The 26675-nt window shown below is 35.4% G+C and overlaps 3 protein-coding genes across 7 annotated transcripts; 2 read left to right on the plus strand and 1 right to left on the minus strand.

Moving 5' to 3' along the window:
* The first annotated feature begins 16984 nt into the window (after positions 1–16984).
* On the plus strand, positions 16985–18073 carry LOC136217443 (F-box/kelch-repeat protein At3g06240-like). The gene has a single exon (XM_066004038.1). It carries the CDS (start codon positions 16985–16987, stop codon positions 18071–18073), a length of 1089 nt encoding a protein of 362 aa, XP_065860110.1.
* A 1346-nt stretch (positions 18074–19419) lies between these two features.
* LOC136217444 (protein trichome birefringence-like 43) lies at positions 19420–21580 on the plus strand. Its single transcript, XM_066004039.1, has 5 exons — positions 19420–19682; positions 20013–20184; positions 20443–20618; positions 20699–20857; positions 21081–21580. The coding sequence occupies exons 1-5, from the start codon at positions 19420–19422 to the stop codon at positions 21379–21381; spliced, it is 1071 nt and encodes a 356-aa protein (XP_065860111.1). The 3' UTR covers positions 21382–21580.
* LOC136219839 (protein FAR1-RELATED SEQUENCE 7-like) lies at positions 20386–25272 on the minus strand. 5 transcript variants are annotated; one of them, XR_010684297.1, is made up of 4 exons: positions 24980–25272; positions 22083–24410; positions 21531–21581; positions 20386–20595 (listed from the first exon to the last, which is right to left on the minus strand). XR_010684297.1 is itself a non-coding variant. In XM_066007398.1 (2 exons), the coding sequence occupies exon 2, from the start codon at positions 24368–24370 to the stop codon at positions 22100–22102; it is 2271 nt and encodes a 756-aa protein (XP_065863470.1). In that variant the 5' UTR covers positions 24371–24387; positions 24980–25272; the 3' UTR covers positions 21609–22099. The 5 variants fall into 5 exon arrangements, 4 of the variants coding, with proteins under 4 accessions (XP_065863470.1, XP_065863469.1, XP_065863467.1 ...); XM_066007398.1 differs by lacking the exons at positions 20386–20595; positions 21531–21581 and having other exon boundaries at positions 21609–24387; XM_066007397.1 differs by lacking the exons at positions 20386–20595; positions 21531–21581 and having other exon boundaries at positions 21610–24405.
* Between the last annotated feature and the right edge of the window lie 1403 nt (positions 25273–26675).

Raw genomic sequence — 26675 nt, forward strand, 5'->3', positions numbered from 1 at the left:
ACAAGTTAGGTGTTCCCTCTGATTGGGAGAAGCCGAACCATATTGGGCCTGATTTGAAGAAAACGAATTTCCCCCAGACTGAAACAATTGAGTAGGCCGATAATGGAATGAAGACCGACCCCCTCTGTTGGTCCTTCCTCTATTTCCGCGACCCTGAGAAGCAGTATATTGAGAGTTTGGGGGTCGGGCAGAATAGAGGGCAGTAGGTGTTGGCAGTAGGGCTGGTTTGGGGCGTGCCAGACGACGCTCTTCAGACAAGAGGAGGCCGAAGAGGTGATCAAACGTCACTAAATTCTGTTGAGCTTCAATTGTGAGAGAGAATGGGCGGTATTGTTCATCAAGTCCCTGCAAAATATTATCAATGAAATCGTCTTCACTCAAAACATATTGGAATGTAGCAAGTTGATCCTGAATAGATTTTGCTTTGATCAGATAAGTGGAGATATCATCAGCTCAATGTGGAAGGCTCTGTAATTGAGTCTTAAGGTTCCTGATTTGAGATCGAGTACCAGAAGAATGAGTGGTGAGAAGACGATTCCACGCCTCTAGGGCTGTTGAAGCGGTAGCAATATGTGGTAGCAGCGAGTCCGAGACGGAGCTAAGTAAAACATTCAAGACTTGTTGGTCTTTTTGATCCCAAGCAGCAAAGATCGGATTTTCCGAATTATCAATTAGCAATTTAGGAGGAGGAGCAATAGAAGCATCAATATGGTGAGCCAATCCGCTTCCTCGGATGGCAGAGAGGGCTTGAGCACGCCATAGCACAAAGTTGGAGGAGGTAAGTTTCACCGTTAATTGACTATGTAACGATGGGGCATGGGGAATCGGATTAGTAGAGGTAAAAGGAGGAGCAATAACAGAGGTATGGTTGCCGGTGTTGGAGGTATGGCTGCCGGCGGTAGTATTGTGGGAGGCGGCGCCGGTGTTTGGGGATGAAGACATGGTTGTCGAAGGTTTAGGGTTAGGGGAAGTTACTACAAGCCGAAATCTAGGGTTTAGAACCTAAGCTCTGATACTATGAAGAATATGAGGCAACGTGATTTGTATTGATACTATCAGTGTATATATATACAAGTAAGACCAAACCCTAATTATACAAAAAGACATAAATACCCAAGCTATATATTCTATCAATGACCGAGTTTGTAAACTACAAAATTTTTAAATTATAATAATTGTTTTTTTAAATCGATAAAACCATTATTTTGTGCAATTTTCAAACTATCAATAGTAGAAAAAACAAAATAACAGTTAATCACAGTATATATACTACACAAATTTTATTCAAAATATTTCGATTAAATTTGAAACATATAGAAATATTAATGTGTAGAAATACTAAGGCATTTTTGTGTTTTCAGGTAAGAAATAAAAGTAGGTAAAAACATAAATACAAATTAATTATTTACCACATTTGCCAACAAAAATATTAAAATTATACTATTTGACCAAACACAAATTTTTACGTCCAGGCAGAGTTTTCTCGTTAAACATAATCAGATTTAAGACTAATTTTTAATTAATAAAGAAAGAAAGAATTAGAGATAGAGAGGGATTAGGATTTTAATTCCTCAATCAATAAGGAATTCAGTTGGACTTGCACTCGTCGATATAAATATCAGCCGTTAAGCTAGAAAAGAATCACAGAGGCCATATCCACGATGATTCCTCTAGAAATTGAAGAAGAAATACTCTTAAATCTGCCAGTCAAATCTGTTATCCGATTCAAGAGCGTTGCCAAAGCATGGAATTCTTTAATCTCCGATAGTAAATTCAGGAAACGTTACAACTCCAAAGCATCTTCTCAAAGAATCCTTTTATCATCTCATTCTGGATCTCGATCCTTCAACTATGAGAAAGGTTCAATCAAACAGTTGAATTTTCCTCATGTTAAAATAGTTGGATCCAGCAATGGATTAGTTTGTGTAGCTCTTGGTAAATATCGAGATTCAGGAGATTACAGGGATAAATGTCTAGACTTCATTATATGGAATCCGACAACAGGAAATTACAGGAACTTGCCGGACCCCAAAATTCTTCTGCACGACGGCTTCACTTATGGTTTCGGCTTCACTTATGGTTTCGGCTACGATTCATCCGCCGACGATTACAAAATAGTAATAGCAACCAATTGCATATACAAAAGTAGAATGGCAATTAAGGTATTCTCATTGAGAAAAAACTCATGGAAAAAGATTGAAGATTTCATAGGTAGTGATTCTCCCATATTTATCAAGCCAACCTTTGTTTATGATCGGGTAGCTGTAAGTTGTAACGGAGCTCTTCATTGGGAAATTATGATTTCTCATCTTGGTTTGGGGCATTATTCAATCATCGCTTTCAATTTGGAAAAGGAGGAAGCCATAGCTATTAAGAGACCATTTAATCGTCCTTTGGCGAGTATGGGAATTGGGAATATAGATGGATGTCTCTGTATATCCTTTCCGACTCATGACTGTATTGAGCTTTGGGTGATGAAAGAATATAAAGAGCCAAATTCATGGCAGAAATTGATTTGGATTGCGACCCTATTTCCTTTTTGGTATAATTTGTTGCCATTATGCAAGACAGCAATGGGAGAAATTTTGCTGCTGAGAGATAGAAAAGAGTTGATAAAGGTGTGTTGTAAAAATAACACAATTCATAGGTTGGAGGCGGATATTAAAGACGAAGAAGCTGGTCTCTCTCAAGCAATTGTTTATGTGGAATCTTTGGAGTCCCCTCTTGATTACACTTAGTTGTTTTTATTTAATAAAGTTTTGTTTCGGTTTAATAAATTTTATAATATTTTTATTGATTAATTTGAAAGATGTTCATATTCCGCATTTTACATATTCAGCAGACATGTTCATATGATATCAATTTTTGTTTAGTCTGCCTTAATGTTAGTCCTTTTTCATTTTGCTTGTTTTGTTTATTTCTGTGCCCTAAAACTTAGATTTCTTCTTGGTAATGGCAAAATATTTGATGAATGAAACAAAAGAAAAGAAAAGTGTAGCTTGACTTAATTATGTCTTAACAGCACTAATTTAATGATTCTCTCTGGATACATGTTTTGTCTGCTAATTAAGATAATAAGACAATAAATGTGAGTTTTAATGCCTTGAAATTTCTACTAGATTTTTTTGATCTATTAAAGACTACAACTAGGAATGTTAAATACAACTTAACTTGCAATTATTCCATTACGGATCACCTACCAATGAGGGTTAAATTACAGATGTTTTGTTCTTTTAAATGGTGTTCTTTATCTTCTTTGATTTTGATTCGTTTACTTTTTATTATTTAAATGCAGATTGTTATTTGTTGATTGATTGATTATTAGTGTTCGGTAAAATTAGGTAAAAAGCATAATTAAGTCTTTGAACTTTACCTGTTGTAAGGAAGCCTTTGATAAATTATTTTTTCACATCAAGCCATTGATCATTATTTTTGTTATGGATTTGGTCCTTATTGAACTTTTTCGTCGAGTTTGGAAAATGAGAAGATCGATTTGGCAATTCTAATTCTGAAAATCAAAAAATGCGAGAGGAGAATATAGAGTTTGGAAGAACCTAATGGAAATTGATTTTTGTAATTTCTTTTTACTTTCTACTCTCTATCTATACTAGTGAATAAACTCTTGTTTTTATTTGTCCACGTCAATAGGTCGAATCGCTCTAATAATGCGTACCGCCCAAATTCGACAAAAAAGTTTAAATAAAAGTTGAATCCATAACAGAATCAATAATAAATGGTTCAATGTGCAAAAATAATTGATAAGATGCTTGATCTTTAAAACGCGTAAAGTTCAGAAGCTTAATTATGCTTTTTGCCGTAAAATTATGATTAACCATTGCTAAGCTATCTTTTTTAACTGCATCAATTCCTCTAATTAATTCAATTTGTAATTAAATTAAATAGATCTCATTATAGTTTTTGAGAGCTTCCATTTCCTTCTTATAAGAATCTTTTTCCATTTCTTTTCTTTGCTGTAATTCACATCAATAATTAGAAATATTAAAAATTGGTGAAAATTGAAACTAAAACAAAGAAGCTCGGATTTATAATATAATTAAGATCATGTACTTCTGAAGAAGAAGATTACTAGCCAAACCCCAGATGGATAATAGCAAAACAAGCTGGAAAGTATTAAATTTATTACTATATATATCCTTTAATATTTACACATTTACCAACAAAAGTATTAAAATTATATTTGACCAAACACAAGTTTTTATGTCCATATAGAGTTTTATCGTCAAACACTAATTAGATTTTAGGCTAATTTTTAATTAATAAGGAAAGAAAGAATAGGTGGTTGTTTACCTACTTTTCAACTCATGTTTGCCTTTTCATTTTAAAAGACAGAGTTTTAGGTGTTTGGTTAGACTTCTCCTGTTTGCCTTTTACAGTTGAAAAGCAGCATTAAGTGTTTGGTTAGTCACCTCATGTTTACCTTTTACACTTGAAAAACAACTTTTTACAAAAGCAGAGAATCTCTGCTTTTTGGAAGAGCAGCTTCTTCCAATAGGAACCAGCAAACAGTAATAGCAAACAGCAAACCGTAACAGCAAACAATAGGTAAAACAAACGGAGGGAGGCCAGTATCCACAATGATTCCTCCAGAAATTGAAGCGGAAATACTCCAAAATCTGCCTGTCAAATCTCTTATCCGATTCAAGAGCGTCATCGAAACATGGAATTCTTTAATCTCCAATCCTAAATTCAGGAAGCATTACAACTCCAAACCATTTTGTAAGAGAATCCTTTTATCATCTCCTTCTTCTGGATCTCGAACTTTCTGAGTATGAGAAAGGTTCAATCACACGGTTGAATTCTCCTCTTGTGAAAACAGTCTGATCCAGTAATGGATTAGTTTGTGTAGCTCGTGATTATACATGTCAAGACTTCATTATATGGAATCCGACCATCGGAGATTCCAGGAACTTGCCGGACTCCACAATTCCTCTAGGTGACTCCTTCACTTATGGTTTCGGTTACGATTCATGCGACGATGATTACAAAATAGTCATAGCAACCAATTGCAAAAACAGCATTTACAGAAACAGAATAGCAATTGAGGTATTCTCGTTAAGAAAAAAACTCATGGAAAATGATTGAAGATATCATAGTTGATAATTGTCCCACGTGTAACAAATTGGATTCTTCCGTAATTGTTATTGATGACAAATTGTCTATTTATACAGGAGAGTACAGTTTGTGTTGAGTTTAATGACTAATCTAGATACAAGCCTAGATATGAGGAACTAACTGTGTGATACAAAGTTATCTACTAAATATATTCTCTAATACACCCCCGTAGTCGAAGGGTTCGGAGGGCGAACATTGAGACTAGATCTGAAGTCTTCAAACAGAGGTGATGGTAGGCCTTTGGTGAAGATGTCGGCAATCTGATAATGAGATGGGACGTGTAGAACACGGACTTCACCCTTTGCTAATTTTTCCCGAACAAAGTGAATATCCATCTCAACATGTTTGGTGCGATGGTGCTGAACAGGATTGCCACTGAGATAGACAGCGCTGACATTGTCATAATAAACCAAGGTGGATTTTGCAATTGGACAACCAAGTTCAAGAAGGAGGTTGCGGATCCAGCATGTTTCAGAAACAACATTTGCAACCCCTCGGTATTCAGCTTCAGCGCTGGATCTGGACAGTGTAGGCTGTCGTTTGGCTGACCAAGAGATGAGGCTGTCTCCGAGGAAGACACAGTAGCCGGAAGTGGAGCGACGTGTGTCTGGGCAGCCAGCCCAATCAGCATCAGTGTACGATGTCAATTGAGTGGGTGAGGAGGCTAACAGATTGAGGCCAAGATCAAGAGTACCGTGCACATACCGTAGGATGCACTTAAGGGCAGCCATGTGTGAGGTTTTTGGATCGTGCATAAACAAACAAATCGGTTGTACTGCATAAGATATATCTGGTCTTGTGAGAGTGAGATACTGGAGAGCTCCGGCAAGTTTCCTATATTCGGTGGGGTCGTGGTACGCGGAGCCGGATGAAGCGCTAAGCTTTTGTTTTGTGTCGACAGGAGTATTTGCTGCATTGCAGGAGCCAAGACCGGCTTTCTCAATAATTTCTGATGCATACTTCTTTTTGGGATAGAAAAATTGAGCAAGGAGAGCGGGTCACTGAAATACACAAGAAGTAATGTAACGGATCCAAATCTTTCATTGCAAATTCAGAATTCAATTGAGATAGAATAGATGTCTGTAGCCTGTCTGACGAAGTGACGAGAATGATGTCATCGACGTACAAGAGGATGTAAGCTGTATCTGTACCTTGTCTGCAGACAAATAGTGAGTTATCGGAGATACTATTGGTAAATCCCACCTTGATTACAAAGTTGGCAAACCGCTGATACCAGGCTCGAGGAGCCTGCTTAAGACCGTAAAGTGATTTGCGGAGCAGACAAACATGATCAGGAAATTGAGTATCTCGGAAGCCCAAAGGTTGATGCATGTACACGGTTTCATTGAGATCTCCATGCAAGAAGGCATTTTTGACATCTAATTGCCGAATATTCCAATTTCTAGATAGAGCGATACTGAGAACATCTCTAATTGTTGCCGATTTAACCACAGGGCTGAATGTTTCACCACAATCCATGCCAGCCAACTGACCTGAACCATTTCCCACCAATCTGGCTTTGTAACGCTCAAAGGATCCATCTGCATCTGTTTTGTGCCTGAAAATCCACCAAATACGAATAACATTAGCATTTTGGGGACAGGGTACGAGTACCCACGTCTTATTTTGAATTAAAGCCTCAAACTCATCAGTCATGGCCTGTGTCCAGTTTGGATCACTTAATGCAAGAATTGGTGTCTTTGGTATGTGGGAGATGATTGGCTGTGTAGAGACTGATAGATTCAGCATAGGACGTGGTTTTCGTATGTCGTGTTGAGCTCGTGTGACCATATTATGTAATGTGGGATGTGAGGGCTGATCTGATGGTTCTGTTGGGGATTGAATAGGAGTAGTGTCATTGCTGATCAATGGTAGAGAAGATGGCGGGGATAATAGTGTGTGAGGCACAGAACGACATGAGGGAGGACTCGATTTGGAGCTGGACGACAAGACAGACACGGGAGATGGGAAATTAGGAGACGCGGACGACGATGCAAGCGCTGGAGATTGACTCGATGGGACTGACGCAGGGGACGTTGCGGACGTAGAGGACGAAAGGGACAAGGGCGACGCAGACTCGACGGACGGGTGAGAGGAAGGGGATTGAATCTGCGATTGGTTTAGGCGACTAGCAGGTAGCAAGCCGCCATCGACTTCCGCAGCAGTCCCGGAATTTAAATTAGACGACGGGTTGTTTGACGAGAAGGGAAACTTGGATTCGTCAAACACAACATGTCTGCAGATTATAATTTTGTTATTGGATATGTCTAGACATTTATACCCACGATGATTAGATGGATAACCGAGGAAGATACAAGGACGTGAACGGGCCTCTAGCTTATGACGTGACATGGAAGGGATTAAAGGAAAACAGAGACAACCAAAAATTCGTAAATGAGCATAGGTTGGGTTTGTTTAAAGGAAAACAGGGATTAAAGGAATACAGGATTTTAGTTGGGGAGTGATATCCTAAAATTTTGTGTGGATAGATGTTTAACAGGTAAGTTGTCAATTCAAGAGCATGATGCCAAAATTTAAACGGGACTGATGCATGATTCATAACAGTGCGAATTATGTTATTCACTGTGCGAATTGTTCGCTCAGATTTACCATTTTGAGAAGAGGTGTATGGACATGAGAATCGAAATTGCATTCCATGAGTGTGAGAAAATTGACGAAATGAATTGTTATTGAATTCGCCCCTATTGTCACATTGAAATACTTTAATACCGTGTTCGAATTGGGCGCGAATTAAAGAACGAAATGCAAGAAAAATGTTAAAGACTTGTGATTTATGAGCTAGGGGAAATGTCCACAGAAAATTTGTGTAGTTATCAAGAAACAAGGCATAATAACGGTGACCACTTGAGCTTAAAATTGGAGATGTCCATATATCACTGTGAATTAAATCAAATGGCATACATGCGGAATTATAGGAGGACTGAAATGGTAATTTTACTTGTTTTCCATTAATGCAAGAGAAACAAACAGAAACATTTGGACTTTATTACAAGAAAGCAAATTTTTATTCAACAGGGCATTCATAACAGGAAGCCCTGGATGTCCTAAATGACTATGCCAGACATCAGAAGACAAAGCAGTAAAAACAGAAGTGGATGACGGTGACGGAAGGGAGCTAGACGCGACTGGATAAAGGTCCCTGCTACTGTTACATCTCATGATATTGGTACCCGTCTGTAAATCCTTCACAGAAAAACCCAAAGGATCAAATTCAACAGAGACTCGATTATCTTTAGTAAATTGACGAACATAAATTAGGTTTTTGATAAGATTAGGAGCATGCAATACATTATTTAGTCTCAAGGGCTGGGTTTCAGTGTTTAACCAAGCAGTGCCAGATCCACAAACAGGCATACAGTGACCATTACCAACAATAATGCGTTCATTGAGGCTTGAATGAAAATAAGAAGTGAGTGTACCTTGGTGAGCTGTCATATGCGAGGTGGCTCCGGTGTCCATGTGTCATTGATCCGATGGCGGTGCAATAGACATGGTGTGCATTGCCTCTGCAATGTTAGTTGGAGCATATGAGGGACTGATCATGTTTAAGTGAGCCTGCTGCGTGTTTGGACGGGGACCCAACAAGCCGGGTTGCTGCGGTTGACGGCCCTGATTGGCCCAATTATGGGACGGGTAAGGACAAGGAGGTGCTGCCCATGGCTGTTACGGGCCCCATGGCATGGAGTAGCCCCACTGCTGAGGGTAGCTGCCGCGGTTGGAGGAACCGGGATGGCGCAGATTTCCTCAATAGTTGTTTCTACCGCGGTAGTGATGGCGACTTCCCTACCTGCCGCTGCAGTTGTAATGGCTGGGACGGGTAATAGCGGATCGGTCAGGAGGGAATTGTGTCGAGGTAGGCTCGACGGTGGCAGCAGTGAGAGCGATAGTGTCCTGTGGTGGGGCAGTCTTTCGGGCGCGAGCCGTTTCCTCTAGGATGAGCATGGAGCGGGCTTTCTGAAATGAGGGAAGAGGATCACCATGTCGGATTTGAGTACCCACAATATCATAGGCATCAGACAGTCCAGAAATAAGTTGGAGGACCATTTGATCATTTGTCACAGGACAGTCTACACTTGACAGTTGATCAGATAGGGACTTGAGGTTTTTGCAGTATGAGGAGATGTCAGAGAAGTTATCGAGTTTGATTTTGGAGAACTCCTGTTGAAGGAATAGGGCCCGAGAATGCTTGTTGTCAGAGAAAATGTCTTGTAGCTGAGTCCAGGATGAAGCTGCAGTGGAGTCAGATTTAATAATTGTGTGTAGGAGGTCAATTGAAATTGTGCTCTATATCCATTGCAGGACCACATCATCGATACGGGACCAGAGATCGGGGTTGGATCGGTAGAGGGCGGTAGGGGTGGGAGGAGGTATGATGTGATCAAGGACTTGGAATGCTTTGGCGTGTAGTTTGAATAGGGCGGACCAGGCGGGATAATGACCTTTTTCGATGTCAATAGTGATTTTGATGAATGTAGAGATGTTGGATACGGTAAGGGAGGGATGGGTTGTTACTGTGGTTTCGGTATTGTTGGTGTGAGAATTGACAGTGTTCGTGTTGGTTGGTCCGGTGGAGGAATTGTTGGAGTTGTTGGAAGTGTTGGTCATGGCTGCCTTTTGGGAATCGATCGGTGTTTAATTTGGTAGGAGAGAGATAGGTCGGTGTTTAATCGGTCGGTTTTAGGGTTAGGGAAGTAGGTGTCGAGCGGCGGCGTTAATGGCAGCCGCGGTGGTGGTGAGCGGTCGGGATTTCGGGAGAAGGAGATAGAATTAGGGTTAGGAAAAAGAGTTAGGCTCTGATACCATGTAACAAATTGGATTCTTCCGTAATTGTTATTGATGACAAATTGTCTATTTATACAGGAGAGTACAGTTTGTGTTGAGTTTAATGACTAATCTAGATACAGGCCTAGATATGAGGAACTAACTGTGTGATACAAAGTTATCTACTAAATATATTCTCTAATACCACGTTCGCTGCACCAACCATTAAAGATCGGGTAGCTGTAACTTGTAATGGAGCTGTTCATTGAGAAATTATGTGGCCTAATCTTTGTTCGGGGTATTATTTAATCATTGCTTTCAATTTATATAACGAACAAGCCATAGCTTTGGATACACCATTTAATTGTTCTTTCCAGAGTATGAGAATTGGGAATATTGATGGATGCCTGTGTATTCCAACTCATGAATATATTGAGGTTTGTGTAATGAAAGAATATGGAGAGCTAAATTCCGATCACAATTCCTTTCAATTACTAGAGAATTGTAATAGATTTTGGTATGATTTGTTGCCATTATGCAAGACACAAATTGGAGAAATTTTGGTTCTAAGAAATGGAAAAGTGTTTGTAAAGGTCTGCTGCAAAGATAACACAGTTCATGAGTTGGAGGTTGACATTGAAGATGGTCTCTTTCAAGCCATTCTTTATGTGGAATCTTTTGTGTCTCCTCTTGATCATGGACCCGTTTGATTTACATGTTATTCTTTTAATAAATAAAACGCAAACAAGTGAGTTTCTAACCAAACACACCTTACATCTAGGTTTTTGAACTCAGGGTAATCAGGTCCTTTTAGATTATTGTTCTTCTTAGAAAGTTATTCTTAGTGGAAACGAAGCAACAATAATAATTAATTTCTATTTACATGTTTATATTATGTTGGTCCTTGTTAACTTTTTAATGCTGCTGTGGTTCGTATTTTAGTGGAAATTATTAGAAGCACTTGATTTTATATGTTAAATGGATAATTTTTCATACATATCTTGTCATGTGTAATATGAATACATACATATTATAAGAAGTCTCAGTATAAATTGAGGATCCTCCAAATGATATGGAAGCCTATTTACTTAATATAAGAACTCGTATTTTAGACACCTACACAAACAAAAGAAAGATTCAATTTTTAAATAGGGTAAATCATAAATTTTGTTTTTTTTAAACTATATCCATATTTATAAGAGAGGGAAGTTTAGAGGTTTAATTATATTTTTTTGGGCTGATTATTATTATTATTTCATGAAACTTTTAATACATTAAGAGATATTGAACTTGGAAAGATATGATATACATATTATGATTTTACAATATTTATAATTTAATATAAGACTTCTATAGTTTTTTATAAATATATTAGATGTATAATTTTTTGGGAAAAGTACAAAAATAAACCTTGTGGTTTGGTCCATTTTCGAACTGCACCCATGTGGTTTAAAAGTTTGCAAAGTGGTACCATGTACTTCATTCTATTAGCAAACACATACAAAATTGATTAACGGTGTTAAAAGTCAAAGGAAAAAGAGTTAATTTGGTCCTTATATTTATTTATTTTATTAATTAAACCCCCTTATTATCTAATTATCACAAATAACCTCAAAATAAAAAAATAAAAAATCAATTATATCATCTTTCTTGTCCCTTTAATTTCTTTTTTTTTTTGTTCTTTCTCTCTCTTTTCTCTTAATTTTCTCTCTCTAAAATCAAAACTTTGATAATGTTGACTATGAATTTCTGGTATCAACGTCATCATCAATTTCTAGTATCATCGTCATCATCAATTTCTGGTATACATATCGCCTGAACGTTCAGTTCTGACATATAAATGGTGACTAGTTATAGTTGAAGGACAAATTGATGACAAAAGCAAAGAACATATTTTCGTATTCATACTGAAACCATCGTTCAACATGGAATGAAATATCTCAACAGCGTAACCAACTTTCATAATTCGACAAAGGGCTTCAATCAGCAACAGCAATAGAAAGGTCGAATCTTCGAGTCGAATATTCATAGCTCGACCCTTAGAGCAAAACTTGAGGAACCAATTTGAGACCTTCACTAGTTGAAGAAAGAGCAGAGTATTGAGTAAGTAAACAGAAGGAACGCACCTAAACATGGGTACTCTGTAGAACAGGTCAAGAGCGTCATGAATTTGATTGGCGCGGCCATCTCAAAAAATTTGGATGTTTTCAAGATGATAAAGAACAGGGGGAAGGTGATGGAGAAGTGAATTATTGGTGAGAGTTGGAATGAGAAAGTGATAAGCTTGAGGTGTGGGTTCGCAATTGTAAATTCTGATCAGAGAAGAAAGAAGATGAGGGTTGTGAGAGGTTTGATGGTGATGGTGATGTTGAAGTTGAAGTGCGAGAGCAGCTTGTTTAAGGTCACGCATGGCTAGTTGCTGATTGAATTGAATTATTGAAAGTACGGATTCCATTTGGTCTTGATAGCATTTTGTTGAATTGATTTTAGTTAGAGAAAAAATTAGGAGAGAAGAGAGAGAAAAAAGAAATTAAAGAGATGAGGAAGATGGTACAATTAATTTTTATTTTTTATTTTGGAATTTATTTGTGATAATTAGATAATAAGGGGGTTTAATTAATAAAATAAATAAATATAAGGACCAAATTAACTCTTTTCCCTTTGACTTTTAACACCGTTAGTCAATTTTGTATGTATTTGCTAACGGAATGAAGTACATGGTACCACTTTGCAAACTTTTAAACCACATGGGTGTAGTTCGAAAATGGGCCAAACCACAAGGTTTATTTTTGTACTTTTCCCTAATTTTTTTTGAATAAAGGCTGGGACTGAGCTAGGTAAGAAGACAGAAATCCCAACTATGTTGGCACCCCTGCTCCTCACCTCGCAAACCCGCAATCAAATAAATAGAAAAGAGTTTATAGGAAGAGTGAAATTAAGAAAAACGAAAGCAAGCAAAGTTACAAATATCAGCAAGTATAAAATCGTGGCAGAAGTTCGGTGCAAAGTTCCACCATTTAATTCCAGATGTTGAAACCCCGAATCGGGCAAGGGCATCGGCTGTTCGGTTTCCTTCCCGAAAAATATGAGAGGTTGTAATATCCATGCTTGAGCACTGTGCCAGACATTTGAACCATTGTTGACGAATGGTCCAAGGAACAACGGAGGATCGCTGTAATAGAAGATGTATGACATATGTCAAGTCTGACTCGATCCAGAGCTTCGACCACCCTTTCTCCCAAGCGATATCAACCGCAAAAATGACAGCTTGGAGTTCTGCAATCTAACTAAAATATGGATTTTCGGCTTTATATGAACTCAATTGTTAGGTTTAATTGGATTTAGATTAATTTTCCAAATTCAGAATCTAATGAAGTCCACTGATTTTTTTTTAATTTGTGTTTATCTAACTCAAATGGATTGAATTTTTTATTTTTATGCATTTTCGGTACGAATAGATATAAAATTTCACACAATAGTTGTTTAATGAAGTTGAAGACCTATTGAAGAAAATAATTAAAGAGATATTGAAACATTATACTTACAATGAAATTTATTTCAGTTATAAATCATGTTTTGTCACGATTACCATTCTAAGTTTCTTTATCATTTTCAGTGATAGATTCTATATTTATATCTATATTTTATATAAAACAATGGAAGCAGATAGAAATTAATTAGGAGAGTTTTAGAGGACTTTTTTATTAATTGTCAAAATAGTAATAAAGAAAAATTATAAATATTATATCTAACCTAATATATATTTAATAGATATAATAAAATAACTTACAAATTTTCCAACGAAAAAAAATTATATGCCGATAAAAAATATGTAAGAATTCATTCAAATTCTATTTATTTAACTTTAATAAATAGCATTAAAACCAATATTACTGAAAAAATTTATATTTATATTTCATAGATATAATAAATAACTTACAAAATATCACTGCGAAAAAAATTGTATAACAACAAAAAAAAAATATGTAAGGATCCATTCAAATTCCATTTATTTAACTTTAATAAATAACATTAAAATCAATGTAACTGAAATTTTTTATAACAGATTTACAAAAAAAAATAAAAGGTTTATTCAAATTCCATTCATTTTTAATAAATAGCATTAAAACCAATGTAATTGAAAAAAATTTATATTTATATTTAATAGATATAATAAAATAACTTACAAAATATATCAACGGAAACAAATTATATAATGATAAAAAAAAAATATGTGATGATCCATTCAAATTCCATTCATTTAACTTTAATAAATAATATTAAAACCTATGGAACTAAAAAAATATTAACACATTTAATTTTTTGTTTTAATATTAACACAATATTTAAACCTTCAAACTATTATATAAACCAAATAAAATTTAAAAAAATAGATCTGCTTATTTCAAATTCATGGATTTATTAAAGATTTTTTAAAGCATGAGAAAAAGAATTTTGAGAAGAGCTATAATTTGATCGTCACAAAGTGCAGTAAATATTTTAAAATTTCAAGATTATATAGAAAAAGTATTATAAAAGAACGGAAAGGAAAGGCCTTTGTAAACATGTCTGACATGGCTTCAACAACTTACAAAACCTATTATCAAGCAATTATAAAGATATGTATATCAATTTATTTACAATTTGTAAATTTAAATTATTTTAAAACAAAATATTAATATAATTGATATAAAATTTAAAAAATATTAAAATGTTGTACGAAAAAATTATCCACCCGCACAATACTAGTGTATAGAAATACAAAGGCATTTTTGTGTTTTCAGGTAAAAAATAAAAGTAGGTAAAAACATAAATGCAAATTAATTATTTATATAGTAATATATCCTTTAATATTTACAGATTTGCCAACAAAAGTATTAAAATTATACTATTTGACCAAACACAAATTTTTACGTCCAGGCAGAGTTTTCTCGTCAAACACTAATCAGATTTAAGACTAATTTTTAATTAATAAAGAAAGAAAGAATTAGACATAGAGAGGAATTAGGATTTTAATTCCTAAACCAATAAGGAATTCAGTTGGACTTGCACTCATCAATATAAATATCAGCAGCCGTTATATATGCTAGAAAAGAATCAGATAGGCCATTCATATCCACCATGATTCCTCCAGAGATTGAAGAGGAAATACTCCAAAATCTGCCTATCAAATCTGTTATCAGATTCAAGAACGTTATCAAAGCATGGAATTCTTTAATCACCGATCGTAAATTCAGGAAACGTTACAACTCCAAAGCATCTTCTCAAAGAATCCTTTTATCATCTCCTTCTGGATCTCGATCCTTCAACTACGAGAAAGGTTCAATCAAACAGTTGAATTTTCCTCATGTTAAAATAGTTGGATCCAGTAATGGATTAGTTTGTGCAGCTCTTGATAAATGTCGAGACTTCATTGTATGGAATCCGACGACAGGAGATTACAGGACCTTGCCGGACCCCAAAATTAGTGGATGCTATTGCTTCACTTATGGTTTCGGCTACGATTCATCCTCCGACGATTACAAAACAGTAGTAGCAACCAATTGCATATACAAAAGTAGAATGGTAATTAAGGTATTCTCATTAAGAAAAAACTCATGGAAAAGGATTGAAGATTGCATAGATAGTGATCCTCCCATATTTATCAAGCCAACAGTTGTTGATGATCGGGTAGCTGTAAGTTGTAACGAAGCTCTTCATTGGGAAATTATGATTTCTCATCTTGGTTTGCAGTATTATTCAATCATCGCTTTCAATTTGGGAAAAGAGAAAGCCATAGCTATTAAGAGACCATTTAATCCTCCTTCGTTGTGTATGGGAATTGGGAATATTGATGGATGTCTGTCTATATCCTTTCTAATTCATAATTGTATTGAGCTTTGGGTAATGAAAGAATAGGGAGAGCTAAATTCATGGCAGAAATTGATTTCGATTCCGACGGTATTTCCTTTGAATAACTGGATGGTTGCTAATAGATTTCGGTATGGTTTGTTGCCATTATGCAAGATATCAATTGGGGAAGTTTTACTGCTGAGAGATAGAAAAGAGTTGATAAAGGTGTGTTGTAAAGATAACACAATTTATAAGTTGGAGGCTGGTATTAAAGATGAAGAAGCTGGTCTCTCTCAAGCAATTGTTTATGTGGAATCGTTGGAATCCCCTTTTGATTACACCTAGTTGTTTTTATTTAATAAAGTTTTGTTTCCGTTTAATAAATTACTACTTTTTAACTTTTATTTAGCTATTTTTATTTTTTTAATATTTTCATTGATTAATTTAAAAGAGGTTCATATTCGGCATTTTACATACTAAGGAGAAATTTTAAAATCTCCAACTACCACAATTTGATCTTCGAATTGATAACCTATTGGAACAAATTTTGAATCAATTCATAATAAGGAGATATGGATGACGAAGGAATATTGTGGTTGGCTTCATTTTCTTAGCATTAAGAGTTCACCGTTATTTAATTGTTTCCGCTTGCCCGCTCTATGTATTTCTACAAGGAGTGAAGTCGTATTTCATACTCATAAAGCGTTTAGCAGGTGTGAAAGGGAAGGAGAGCACAAGTTTGATAAAATCCGTATACAATATTGGCATATGGACGAGGCAGTTTTGCACATTGAGACTTTGGTTTCACCCAATACCGAGAATGGGTTGACGTATAGAATATGCAGTATATCATATCAATGTTTGGTTAGTCCTTTTTCATTTTGGTTGTTTTGTTTATTTCTGTTATTATTTGCTTGTTTTGGTTAGTCTGTCTTAAAACTTAGATATCTTCTTAATTATGTCTTAAGGTATCTTAACAGCACTAATTTAATGATTCTATCTGGATACATCTTTTGTCTGCTAATTAAGATAATAAGACAATAAGTGTGACTTATAATGCCTTGAAATTTCTACCAGATTTTTTGAATCTATTAAAGACTACAACTAGGAATGTTAAATACAACTTAACTTGCGATTATTCCATAGTTACTGACTTTGCCATTTTATGCATACTTCCAAAGATAAAACCATGTCTTCAACTTTGTATTTAAATGTTTCACAGGCCAAATAACTTATAATGCCTAAACTCGTCGAGGATTGCATCGTCAACGTTCTTCTGCGTCTGCCTGTAAAATCTCTATGCCGATTCAAGAGCGTATGCAAATCATGGTGCTGTTTAATTTCTGATCCTCACTTTATTAGAATGCACCTGAATCTAGCATCTACCGATAGCTGTCTCAGCTGCCGGAGATGGAAACTTTGTCTCACATCTTTCTCACTTCCGTCTGTTTATTTGATAGAACATCAAGGAGCTGAAGCTGATCATAGAGTAGTAGCAGCAAAGCTTGATTATCCACTGAAGACTCATCCTTTCGACGAGGTCAAGTTCATCGGCTCTTGCAACGGTTTGTTATGTGTTGCTTCTGAACCAGGAGTGTTACTTTTGATCAATCCGTGTACAAGAGAAGCTGAGGAGATACCGCGATTAGGCGGCAATCGTAGATACTTCACTGAATTGTCTCTGCCTTATATGTTCGGATTCGGTTATGCTCAAGCCATCAATGATTACAAGTTAGTGAACATCTCTTGTAAAGGATGTGTGTTTGTCTACTCACTGAAAGCCAAAAGCTGGAGAAGTGTTGGAGAATTTCCTTATAGTATTGTTGCATTTGATCCGGGGATTCAGCTCAACGGAGCAATTCATTGGGCGGTAAGTTGCAGCATGGATCCAATGAATTCACAAACGATTGCTTTCGATTTGGTAGATGAGAAGTTCTATGATGTGCCTCCACCTGGTTGTGTCAAAGATTTTTACAGTATCGCGGAGTTCGGAGGTTGCCTGTGCATAGTACCGGATAGTACTATAACTACGCATAACGACTTCTGGGTTATGAAGAGGTACGGGATAAAGGAATCGTGGACTAAAATTGTGATAAGTTTATCTTATTTTAGAATGAAACCATTAGGAATATTTGAGAATGGTAGAGCTGTGTTAGAGATTGATGGAAAGTTAGTTGTATACAATATAAACGACGGAAGTTATCATGATCTTGTTATTCATGGTATTCCGGTTGGAATCGAGTTTGAAGTAGAAAGATGTATCGAAAGCCTCGTCTCCCCTCGTCTCAGATTGAACCAAGAACAGATACCTCCTGCACCTCAATGAGCATATCTAGTCAAAATGTTATCTTTTTGCTGCATTATCTTTCTTGCCAAAGGCATATTTGCTGTTTTTATTCGATTAGAGATTGCTTATATCTTCGAATTCGGTTTTGCTGATAAACGTTGCGATTACAGATGGATTCATTATTTAATACTAATGCAGGCCAATAAGTTTGATTATGGCATAAGTAATCAGTAATATCCCTGTACTTACCTTAGTCAAAATCAAATAGAAAAATGAAGTCAAAAGTGTTTGAAGAACAAAAACCTGATGATGCTTCCAACATTAACTAACATACAATCTTTTTTTAGGACCAGAAAAGACAGATAAAAGGTGATAATCACAACAATGTTAAGAAAATCAAATACAACAGTTGAGTGCTTCAATGTTTTTAGCAACAAACTTTTGGCAACTAGCTGTTGAAAGATATGGAGGGTCTCGGACGAGAAATAAAAAAAAAAATAGAATTACGGATGAAAATTACCATTTGTAACTTCATTTTATTCAAAATTTGTAGCGGATTTGACATCAGTGACGAAATATGCGAAGAAAATATCAGTCAAATGCTTAATCCCAAAAAAATCTGTAATTTTTAACATATTTGCCTATTGGCAAGTGGTATCAATTTTATTAAGAATTGATTATGCCGAGTGTAAGAAAATCTGATGTCCTCATTTTAGTATCTCCTTCCATGTCCCTCTCACAAAAAAGACCATTTTTTTTGTGAGAGGAACATGGAAGGGAACACTGAAACAGGACAACGAATTGGTTAAATTTGTTATTCTAGTAAAAATCAATTTTACACATTAAGGCAAGGGAAGATATTTCAGATATTATTACGTGTCTAAACAATTTGATTGGCTCTAAAATATTTACTTCAAACCAAATATCGCTACAAAATATAAAATTGAACTACCGTACTCGAACATTTTATTAATTTTATCGCGCATCTCATAATCATATTGTCAAAATAATACCATGTACATACTTTTTTTTTTTTGCAGTACATTTATAAAACACAACTGAAACTGACAAAATGCACTTGAATGTGTCATAATTGAAGTTCAATCACCAAAAATATATATGTTAGTATCAATTAAAGTAAAAATTTAAAAGGTTGTAATTGAGTAAAAACAATCAAAAATTTAATTTTTTTTCTATATATATGCAAATAATACATAATTAAGTGAGAATAAATGTGGTTGAAAAAAGCACTATATGCATGTGAAGAGAACTACTACAAATATATACATCCATAAATGAGAATAAAATATATTAAATCACCACTCATCTATATATACACACATATAGTTTTTCTGTATTTTAGATTGTTGCAAGAAGTCTCTTTAATGGGTGGTGGAGGAGCAGAATTACTTGGGTTACTGGTTTTATTTAGCCTAATGCATCATCATCAAGTTGAAGCAGTTGAGAAATATAGAAAGAAAGGGTGTGATCTTTATCAAGGAAAATGGGTTCATGATCCATCTTACCCTCTTTATAATGCATCACATTGCCATTTCATTTTGCAAGAATTTGATTGTCAAAGAAACGGTAGACCCGACAAGGCCTATCTCGGTTACAGATGGAAACCCGCTGCTTGCAGATTACCAAGGTGCATTCGGTTACAATTCCGGGTTATCATGTTCTTTTATACATATGTGCTCCATATGATAATATATGATCAAATGCAAAAAAATAAAAACAATAATCGTGTCGTGTTAATCTGATCGTGTTTATGTAGATCGTATTTTCAATTAATTATCTTTTTGGAATATGGTTGTGCACAAGTATTTGTTGATGGTTGAAGTAAAAGTTAGGTTGCTCACACTCTGTATGTGCATTAAAGACAGTCTCTTATTTCCTGTGATACTAATTTGGATAGGAAAATTACTTTATTTCTTTTATGAATATTTTATGTTTATTTTGAGATTGAATGCAGCAGATTCAATGGTAGAAGATTCTTGTTAAAAATGAGGGGAAAGAGGATAATGTTTGTAGGAGACTCATTAAGTTTGAACCAATGGCAATCACTCAATTGCATGATTCATACAGCAGTACCTAAAGCCAAGTATAGTTTGAAGAGAATTGGAGGCCTTTCCATATTCAAATTCCATGTAAGTTCGCTTCAACTTCACCCTTGATCAAGTGTCCGTTTGGATTTCCTTTTTATAGCTCTTTATTTTTTATGTTTTATTCCAAACGGTAGATGTATAAAGTGTTTGGTTACCGTTAGAAAACAACTAATTGTAGCTACTCTAAAAGGAAACTCAACTAATATCTATCAACAATACCAACAGTTAAACCAAACGGACCCAAAATCTTCAAGTCTTAATACCATTATCTTTATGTAATGTTTGATTCACAATTTACAGGAGTACAATGTGTCAGTGATGTTCTCAAGGAATGCGTTCATAGTTGACATAGTTAAAGAAAGAAATGGAAGAATTCTAAAACTTGATTCCATAAGCAATGGAGAATTATGGAGAGGAATTGATACCTTGATCTTCAACTCATGGCATTGGTGGCTTCACATCGGAAGAAAGCAACCGTAAGATTTCATTTTTCTACCAAATTTCATATTGTAGCTTCAAAATCACATAAAAATGGTCAAATTTCTAAATTTTGCAGATGGGATTTCATCCAAGAAGGAAAAGCTTTTTATAAAGATATGGATAGAATGCTGGCCTATAACAAGGCACTTCTTACATGGGCAACATGGATTCAGCTCAATATTGATTTTACTAAAACTAAGGTCTTCTTCCAGGGTGTTTCTCCAGACCATGGAAAGTGAGTCACTTTCCTGCTAGCATTGAAAAAAGTTGTCGTGGAAGAACAGATTTAAACTCCATGTATAAAACCGTGCAATGTTCTAACAATGGACGGTTTTTTTACGTTGAGTCTAAATTTGTTCTCTCCAAATAACAATATAGGGCTAAATTTGTACGAGTCGTTATGGGTGTTGCCTATCTTCTCTAATTGTATTTTTTGTTTTTCTGAATACTACTACTAGTTCAACATACTGGGGCAATTCACTAGGAAAGAGCTGTAGAGGAGAAACAGAGCCAGAGTTCAATCTAAACTATCCAAGAGGAACTCACCCAGCAGAAACCGTTGTGGAAAGAGTTTTGAGGACCATTTCAGCACCAGTTTATCTGCTAAACATCACAAGACTTTCACAGCTGAGAAAAGATGGGCATCCATCAGCTTATGGTTATGGGGGTCACCATGCCACTGATTGTAGCCATTGGTGCCTCCCTGGAGTTCCTGATACTTGGAATGAACTCTTACATGCAGCTCTAATTCACAACTAATAAAACATCATTTGTGTTTAGTTATCCAAATATCAAAATAAGACTATTTGTTAAGGACAGTTCCATAAAAGCAGATTGAAGTTCAATATCTGGTTATTTAGCAAATCAATACTATCTCTAAGCCATATTTTGTGTGAAAGAAAACAAACCTTCATTGAATGGGAGCACATGTAAATCTAAAATGTGGCCTCTGCTCTCTCCTGGAATAAAGAATTGTCAAATGGAAATAACAAGAAAATCTGAGAATAGCCAGAGGCATTTATTTATTTTTTATAATGTGACTGAATCAGCTATTACCAACCTGAACACACCATAGCCAAACTTATTTTTTAAGTAATAACTAAGCTGCATAACATAAAATATTCACACAAAAAAGGCCTAAAAGTGGAAGAAGATGCTTGAGGCGGAACGATTAGCAGTGCGGTTTCGATTAGCAGAGTGTTTCAATAAGTTGGCTGTCAAAAATTACTACCTTAATTAGCACTTAGTATCGTCTATCCAATCCAATCATCAAGAAAAATGTGAGTGCATAACATACAAGATCCAGAACTCCAATCAAAATACATGGAGAGAAGTTTATCATTAACTATTGAAAGTTGTCAGTTTTCAGTTTTCAGCAGCACTTGAACAAAAAGAAAAAAGAATTATGTACTATCCACAGAGTAAACTTAAACTACAAAATTTAGCCCTAAACAGCTCACCTTTTTGTTCCCAGTGCCTACCTTTGCCAGCGAAGTTTTCTTCCACCTTCTCGCAGAGTTTCATAGGCAACTTTATATTTTTCGGGGGATGTTGTTCCAGCTTCTATGTATTTACAGGCTGTTTCCCTCAAACTCCATGTTATTAATGATTTGAGCTCTTGAGGACTAACACCAGATTCAACATCACGAATTGTACCATATTCAGCATTCCTTGTCCAACGATGTAAGATGTATCTAGATGGAATTTCCCTTATGTCCAACAGGTTGAAGACTCTCAAAACATGTCTACACAAAATACCTTCAAATTCGAACATTTGACAGCTACAACAAACATTGAGATTGGATGCACATAAGGTAACAGCATGTTTCTCAGACTCATTCCCACATCTCCGAACTGAATATCTGGTGATGGTCCCTTCCTCGTAAGTTTTTATCCCAAGATAATTGTAGCTCTGTAGCAATTCATTTTGAAATATCTTGAAAACAGAAAGTGTATATAATTTCCTGCACTGTTCTTCAACTGGTTCTTTTGTCTGCAGAAAAACCTGCAAGTTATAACAGTTGAAATCCTCTTTCTTTTCCTCTTCGCGGCGCTGCATAAGACCTTGCTCATATCGGGAAACAAACTCCACAAGTGGTGTTTGGGCATTCAAGAATGTACCAAAGAATGATTCCAAACTCTCACTTATGGGGATTCCAGCACAAAATTTTCCCCTCAGATAGAGTGGGACCCAGCTTTCTCGATTCTCATACATTTCTTTAAGCCAAGTATTCTCCTTCAGCCCATATTTGTTGACGAATGCACTCCACATGGTATTAAAATCAACAGATGTTTGACACTGATATATGCATTTCTCATATTCATATTTGAATTCATCAGACAATGACCTTAAAATCTCTCTTTCTTTTGCTCTAATTTGCCACATTGAAAAACGATGGTGAGACCCTGGGAAGACTTTAGCAATTGCTTGCTGGATGGCCACATCTTGGTCGGCTACGAAGCACTTCGGTATACACCCAGACATAGCCCTTAGCCATGTACGAAATAACCAAGTAAGAGACTCCTGTGACATATTGGCAATTAGTGCACAAGCAAGAAGCACTGGCTGTTTGTGGTGGTTAATTCCAACAAATGTTGCAAATGGCACTACATAATTACCCTTCCTGTATGAAGTATCAAAGACTATAGCATCGCCAAATTGACTGCATGAGAATCTAGACCTCCCATCTGCCCAGAAAACACTCATGCAACAAGCACCATCAAGCTCTACTGAATAAAAGAATCCAGTATCTTCTGCTTGCCTTGTTTGAAAATAATCAAGAAGAAGTTGATACCAATCACTCCCAATGTCATTTTCTCGAGTTCTAATAGGACCAACATAGTCCATTTTAACATAGTCCAGTCCAAGATTTGCGTCATCTACAAATTTCTTTGAACCATTGGAACTCTTATTATTTGTTCCTGTTTGTGGCTCAAGTTCATGATTATGGTCTTTTAGAAGACGATCAACTATCCAAGTTCCAGATTCTTGCCTCTTGATCCTCATAAATGCCCCACATCCTACTCTAGAAGGATGTTGAAACCCTTCCTTGGAACACACAAATCGCCGAGATGTGATAGACCCATCATTTTTTGAACGAAATAACTGACCAATCCGAATTCTGAATCCGGTAGTCTCTGCATACATTTGGTAGAAACTGTATGCTTCATCAGCTGAATGGAATATTAAACCTGCATGAGGTTCAATTCTAACAGGCCCTTCATCTGGCTCCCTTCTAACGCGTTTAATACTAACGGCACCTGATGGGCATGGAAACCCATTATCTATATTTTCAAGCAGGTTAAATTTTGGCCTTTCAAATACTTCAGCTGATGATTTTTTAGCTTTAGAAGCTCTCTGCTGTGGAACAGGAGGTTGACTTTCATCCACAAGTCCAAGTTCATGATTGTGTTCCTTGTGGATATGATCAATCACCCACTTCCCTGAATCACGCCTTTGGACTCTTATGAATGCTGGACAACCTGTCCTCGAATTTAGCTGAAAACCCTCCTTTGCACACACAAATCTTCTTGAAGAAACTGAACCATTACTTCGTGATCGATAGAGCTGCCCGGTCCTAGTTCTGAATCCTATCCGCGTTGCATATAGACCATAAAATTTCCGGGCATCATCAGCTGAATCAAACTCTAATCCCATACATGGTTCGACTGCTGACTCTGCTTCCTCCTCACCATTAACCCTGTGGTCTGCTCGAATCATACCTAATGGATATGCATTTACAATCATGGCATTCCCACATTCACCTGCAATAGGATTGGCATCTGCACTGCATTTAAAGGGAGAATGCTGTTGAAGAAGAGAAGTACGTTGTGAAGTAAAAATCTCTATCTCTATAAGTGGTTGGTATTAGTATAATCAATATGACCAAAAAAAAATCATAATCTATAGAAAGAACATCTTCTTCCATTATTTTGTAACAACATCCAGTTCCAATAAGCCTACCAAGAACTGGTTAGCATATATTTGCGCTAAACAGAGACGAGGAAAGTGTACAATGAAAATTTAAGTCGAGGTAATTGCGAAAGAGAAATGCGTGTATCAAAATGCACTTCTCAGCTCAGAGAATATTAAATTCTATACTGGAATACCTAACGATTGCAGTAAATAAAATATCAAAGAAGAAGAAGCAGAAGCAAAACACACGTTGAATAAGCAATCAAACACAGAAATCGATTTAAAATTGGAATCACAACTATATACAGGAACTAGAAGTAATTAAGAGAAAAGAAGCCAACAAGTAAATCGATGAAACAACTCGGGCACAAACATGAAAGCTGGAAATAACTTAAGAACCACATCCAAATTAGGGTTCTAAAGAAAAGAAAAGTGAATTACCTTCTGATATTGGTAAAGAGGCTTGAAGCAGGTTGGAAACCCATAAACAGAAGGAGAGCAAGGACACAATGAGAAGGCGGTGTGAAGTTGGAGATTCGATTAGAGATGGCAGTTACGAAGCCAAATGGTGAAAAATTCTTTTTGTGGGTTGCTTTTGGTTTGGGAGTGAGAATTGAGTAGAATTTGGGGAGAGTAATTGATCAGAGGTAGGCTAGTAAGCAATTTGAAGAGAAAGGGAATGAAGGATGTAAAAGAAAAATAAAATGCTGATGAGAGATGCTTCCTTGGTTGAACTTAATCCGTTCCATTTATAAGTCATTTCATTGATTTTCGAATATAATTAATATAGGTTCAAATGAATCCATTTACGTTGATTAACTAAAAAAAATTATCTCTAACATTATGACGGGAATAAGCATTAGAATATTTAAAAACACATAAATCAAGACAAGTCATTTAATTTTTTTTTTTTATATAAATCATTCAATGGATTTTCACACAAATTAAAAAATACAATTAATATATAGTTAAATTAATGAATTTACATCGGTTAACTAAAAAAATTATTTTCATATCATGATTGGAAATAAGCTTTGAAATGTTAAAAAACACATGAACCAAGATAAAACATTCAATTTTTTTTGACCAAAAAACTAAACTAAAAGTTTTTAGAAAAGTACAATGACTTAGAACATTTCCAATAAAGTATAGTAAATCACTTATTATACTCTTTTATTAAACTCTCTCTCATTGGAGTGAGTTTAATCTATTGACCATTTATCAACCATTTGATAGATATTCTCTCCAGTTCATATTATTTTTCACATTTTACCAAATCACACATATTAAGGAAATGATTGATTTGCATTAAATTTATACTCCTTCCATTTCAAAATAATTGTCACATTTGACCAAAGCACGCATATTAAGAAAATGATTGATTTGCATTACATGTATGCAACATGGACTAGAATACCATCTATCTCTCTTCATTAATAATTATCATTTTTTGTGTCTCTCATTAAATTGAACCTCTCTCCACACATTGAAAACTTAAAATAGCAAAAAGTGTAATTAATATTAAGCTCATTAACAGGGGTAAAATAGGAAAAAGTTGCATTGGAAACTAAACCTGACAAATAATATGAAATGGAAAAATTTGATCAAAAGTGACAATTATTTTGAAATGGAGGGAGTAGTAGATAGACTAAAATACTATTTATCTCTCTTTATTAATGTGCATCATTTTCCATAATATTCATTAAATTACACCACTCATCATACCTTGAAAAAATAAAATAAATAAAAAGAGTATTTAATGTTAAACTCATTAATAGGGTAAAATAGAAAAAAATTATATGAAAAAGTTAAAGTGGCAAATAATATGAAACAAGACAAATCTTCTCTCTAATAATTATTATGAACCGGATGGAGTATTTAGTAGTTTATTAAGCTTTTGTTTGTTTTTATAATATACTTTTAATTTTTAAAATAATATGGTAGAATCTAATTAATTGGTGGATCTCTTGCTGATTGAGTGGTTACAGAGTTTAACTATTGGAACTAATAGTTTAATAAAATCAAGTTTATTAAAAATATCTTACATTGATAATGTATCATATATATTGAATGTTTCTGAGTATTAACCATTGGAGATACTCTTATATTTAAGAAAAAACTACTAATTTGCTGGAAA

Source organism: Euphorbia lathyris, chromosome 2 (assembly GCF_963576675.1).
Source record: "Euphorbia lathyris chromosome 2, ddEupLath1.1, whole genome shotgun sequence".
NCBI lineage: Eukaryota > Viridiplantae > Streptophyta > Magnoliopsida > Malpighiales > Euphorbiaceae > Euphorbia > Euphorbia lathyris.

What these genes read in the sequence shown, in the direction of transcription:
- LOC136217443 (XM_066004038.1), top strand. Translation starts at nt 16,985, where the DNA reads ATGCCTAAACTCGTCGAGGATTGCATCGTCAACGTTCTTCTGCGTCTG.
- LOC136217444 (XM_066004039.1), top strand. Translation starts at nt 19,420, where the DNA reads ATGGGTGGTGGAGGAGCAGAATTACTTGGGTTACTGGTTTTATTTAGC. An exon ending in GCTGCTTGCAGATTACCAAG is followed by an intron (nt 19,683 to 20,012) that starts GTGCATTCGGTT and finishes TGAATGCAGCAG; the next exon opens with ATTCAATGGTAGAAGATTCT. An exon ending in TTTCCATATTCAAATTCCAT is followed by an intron (nt 20,185 to 20,442) that starts GTAAGTTCGCTT and finishes CACAATTTACAG; the next exon opens with GAGTACAATGTGTCAGTGAT.
- LOC136219839 (XM_066007395.1), bottom strand. Translation starts at nt 25,023, where the DNA reads ATGGGTTTCCAACCTGCTTCAAGCCTCTTTACCAATATCAGAAG. An exon ending in CTCTTTACCAATATCAGAAG is followed by an intron (nt 24,411 to 24,979) that starts GTAATTCACTTT and finishes CTTTAAATGCAG; the next exon opens with TGCAGATGCCAATCCTATTG.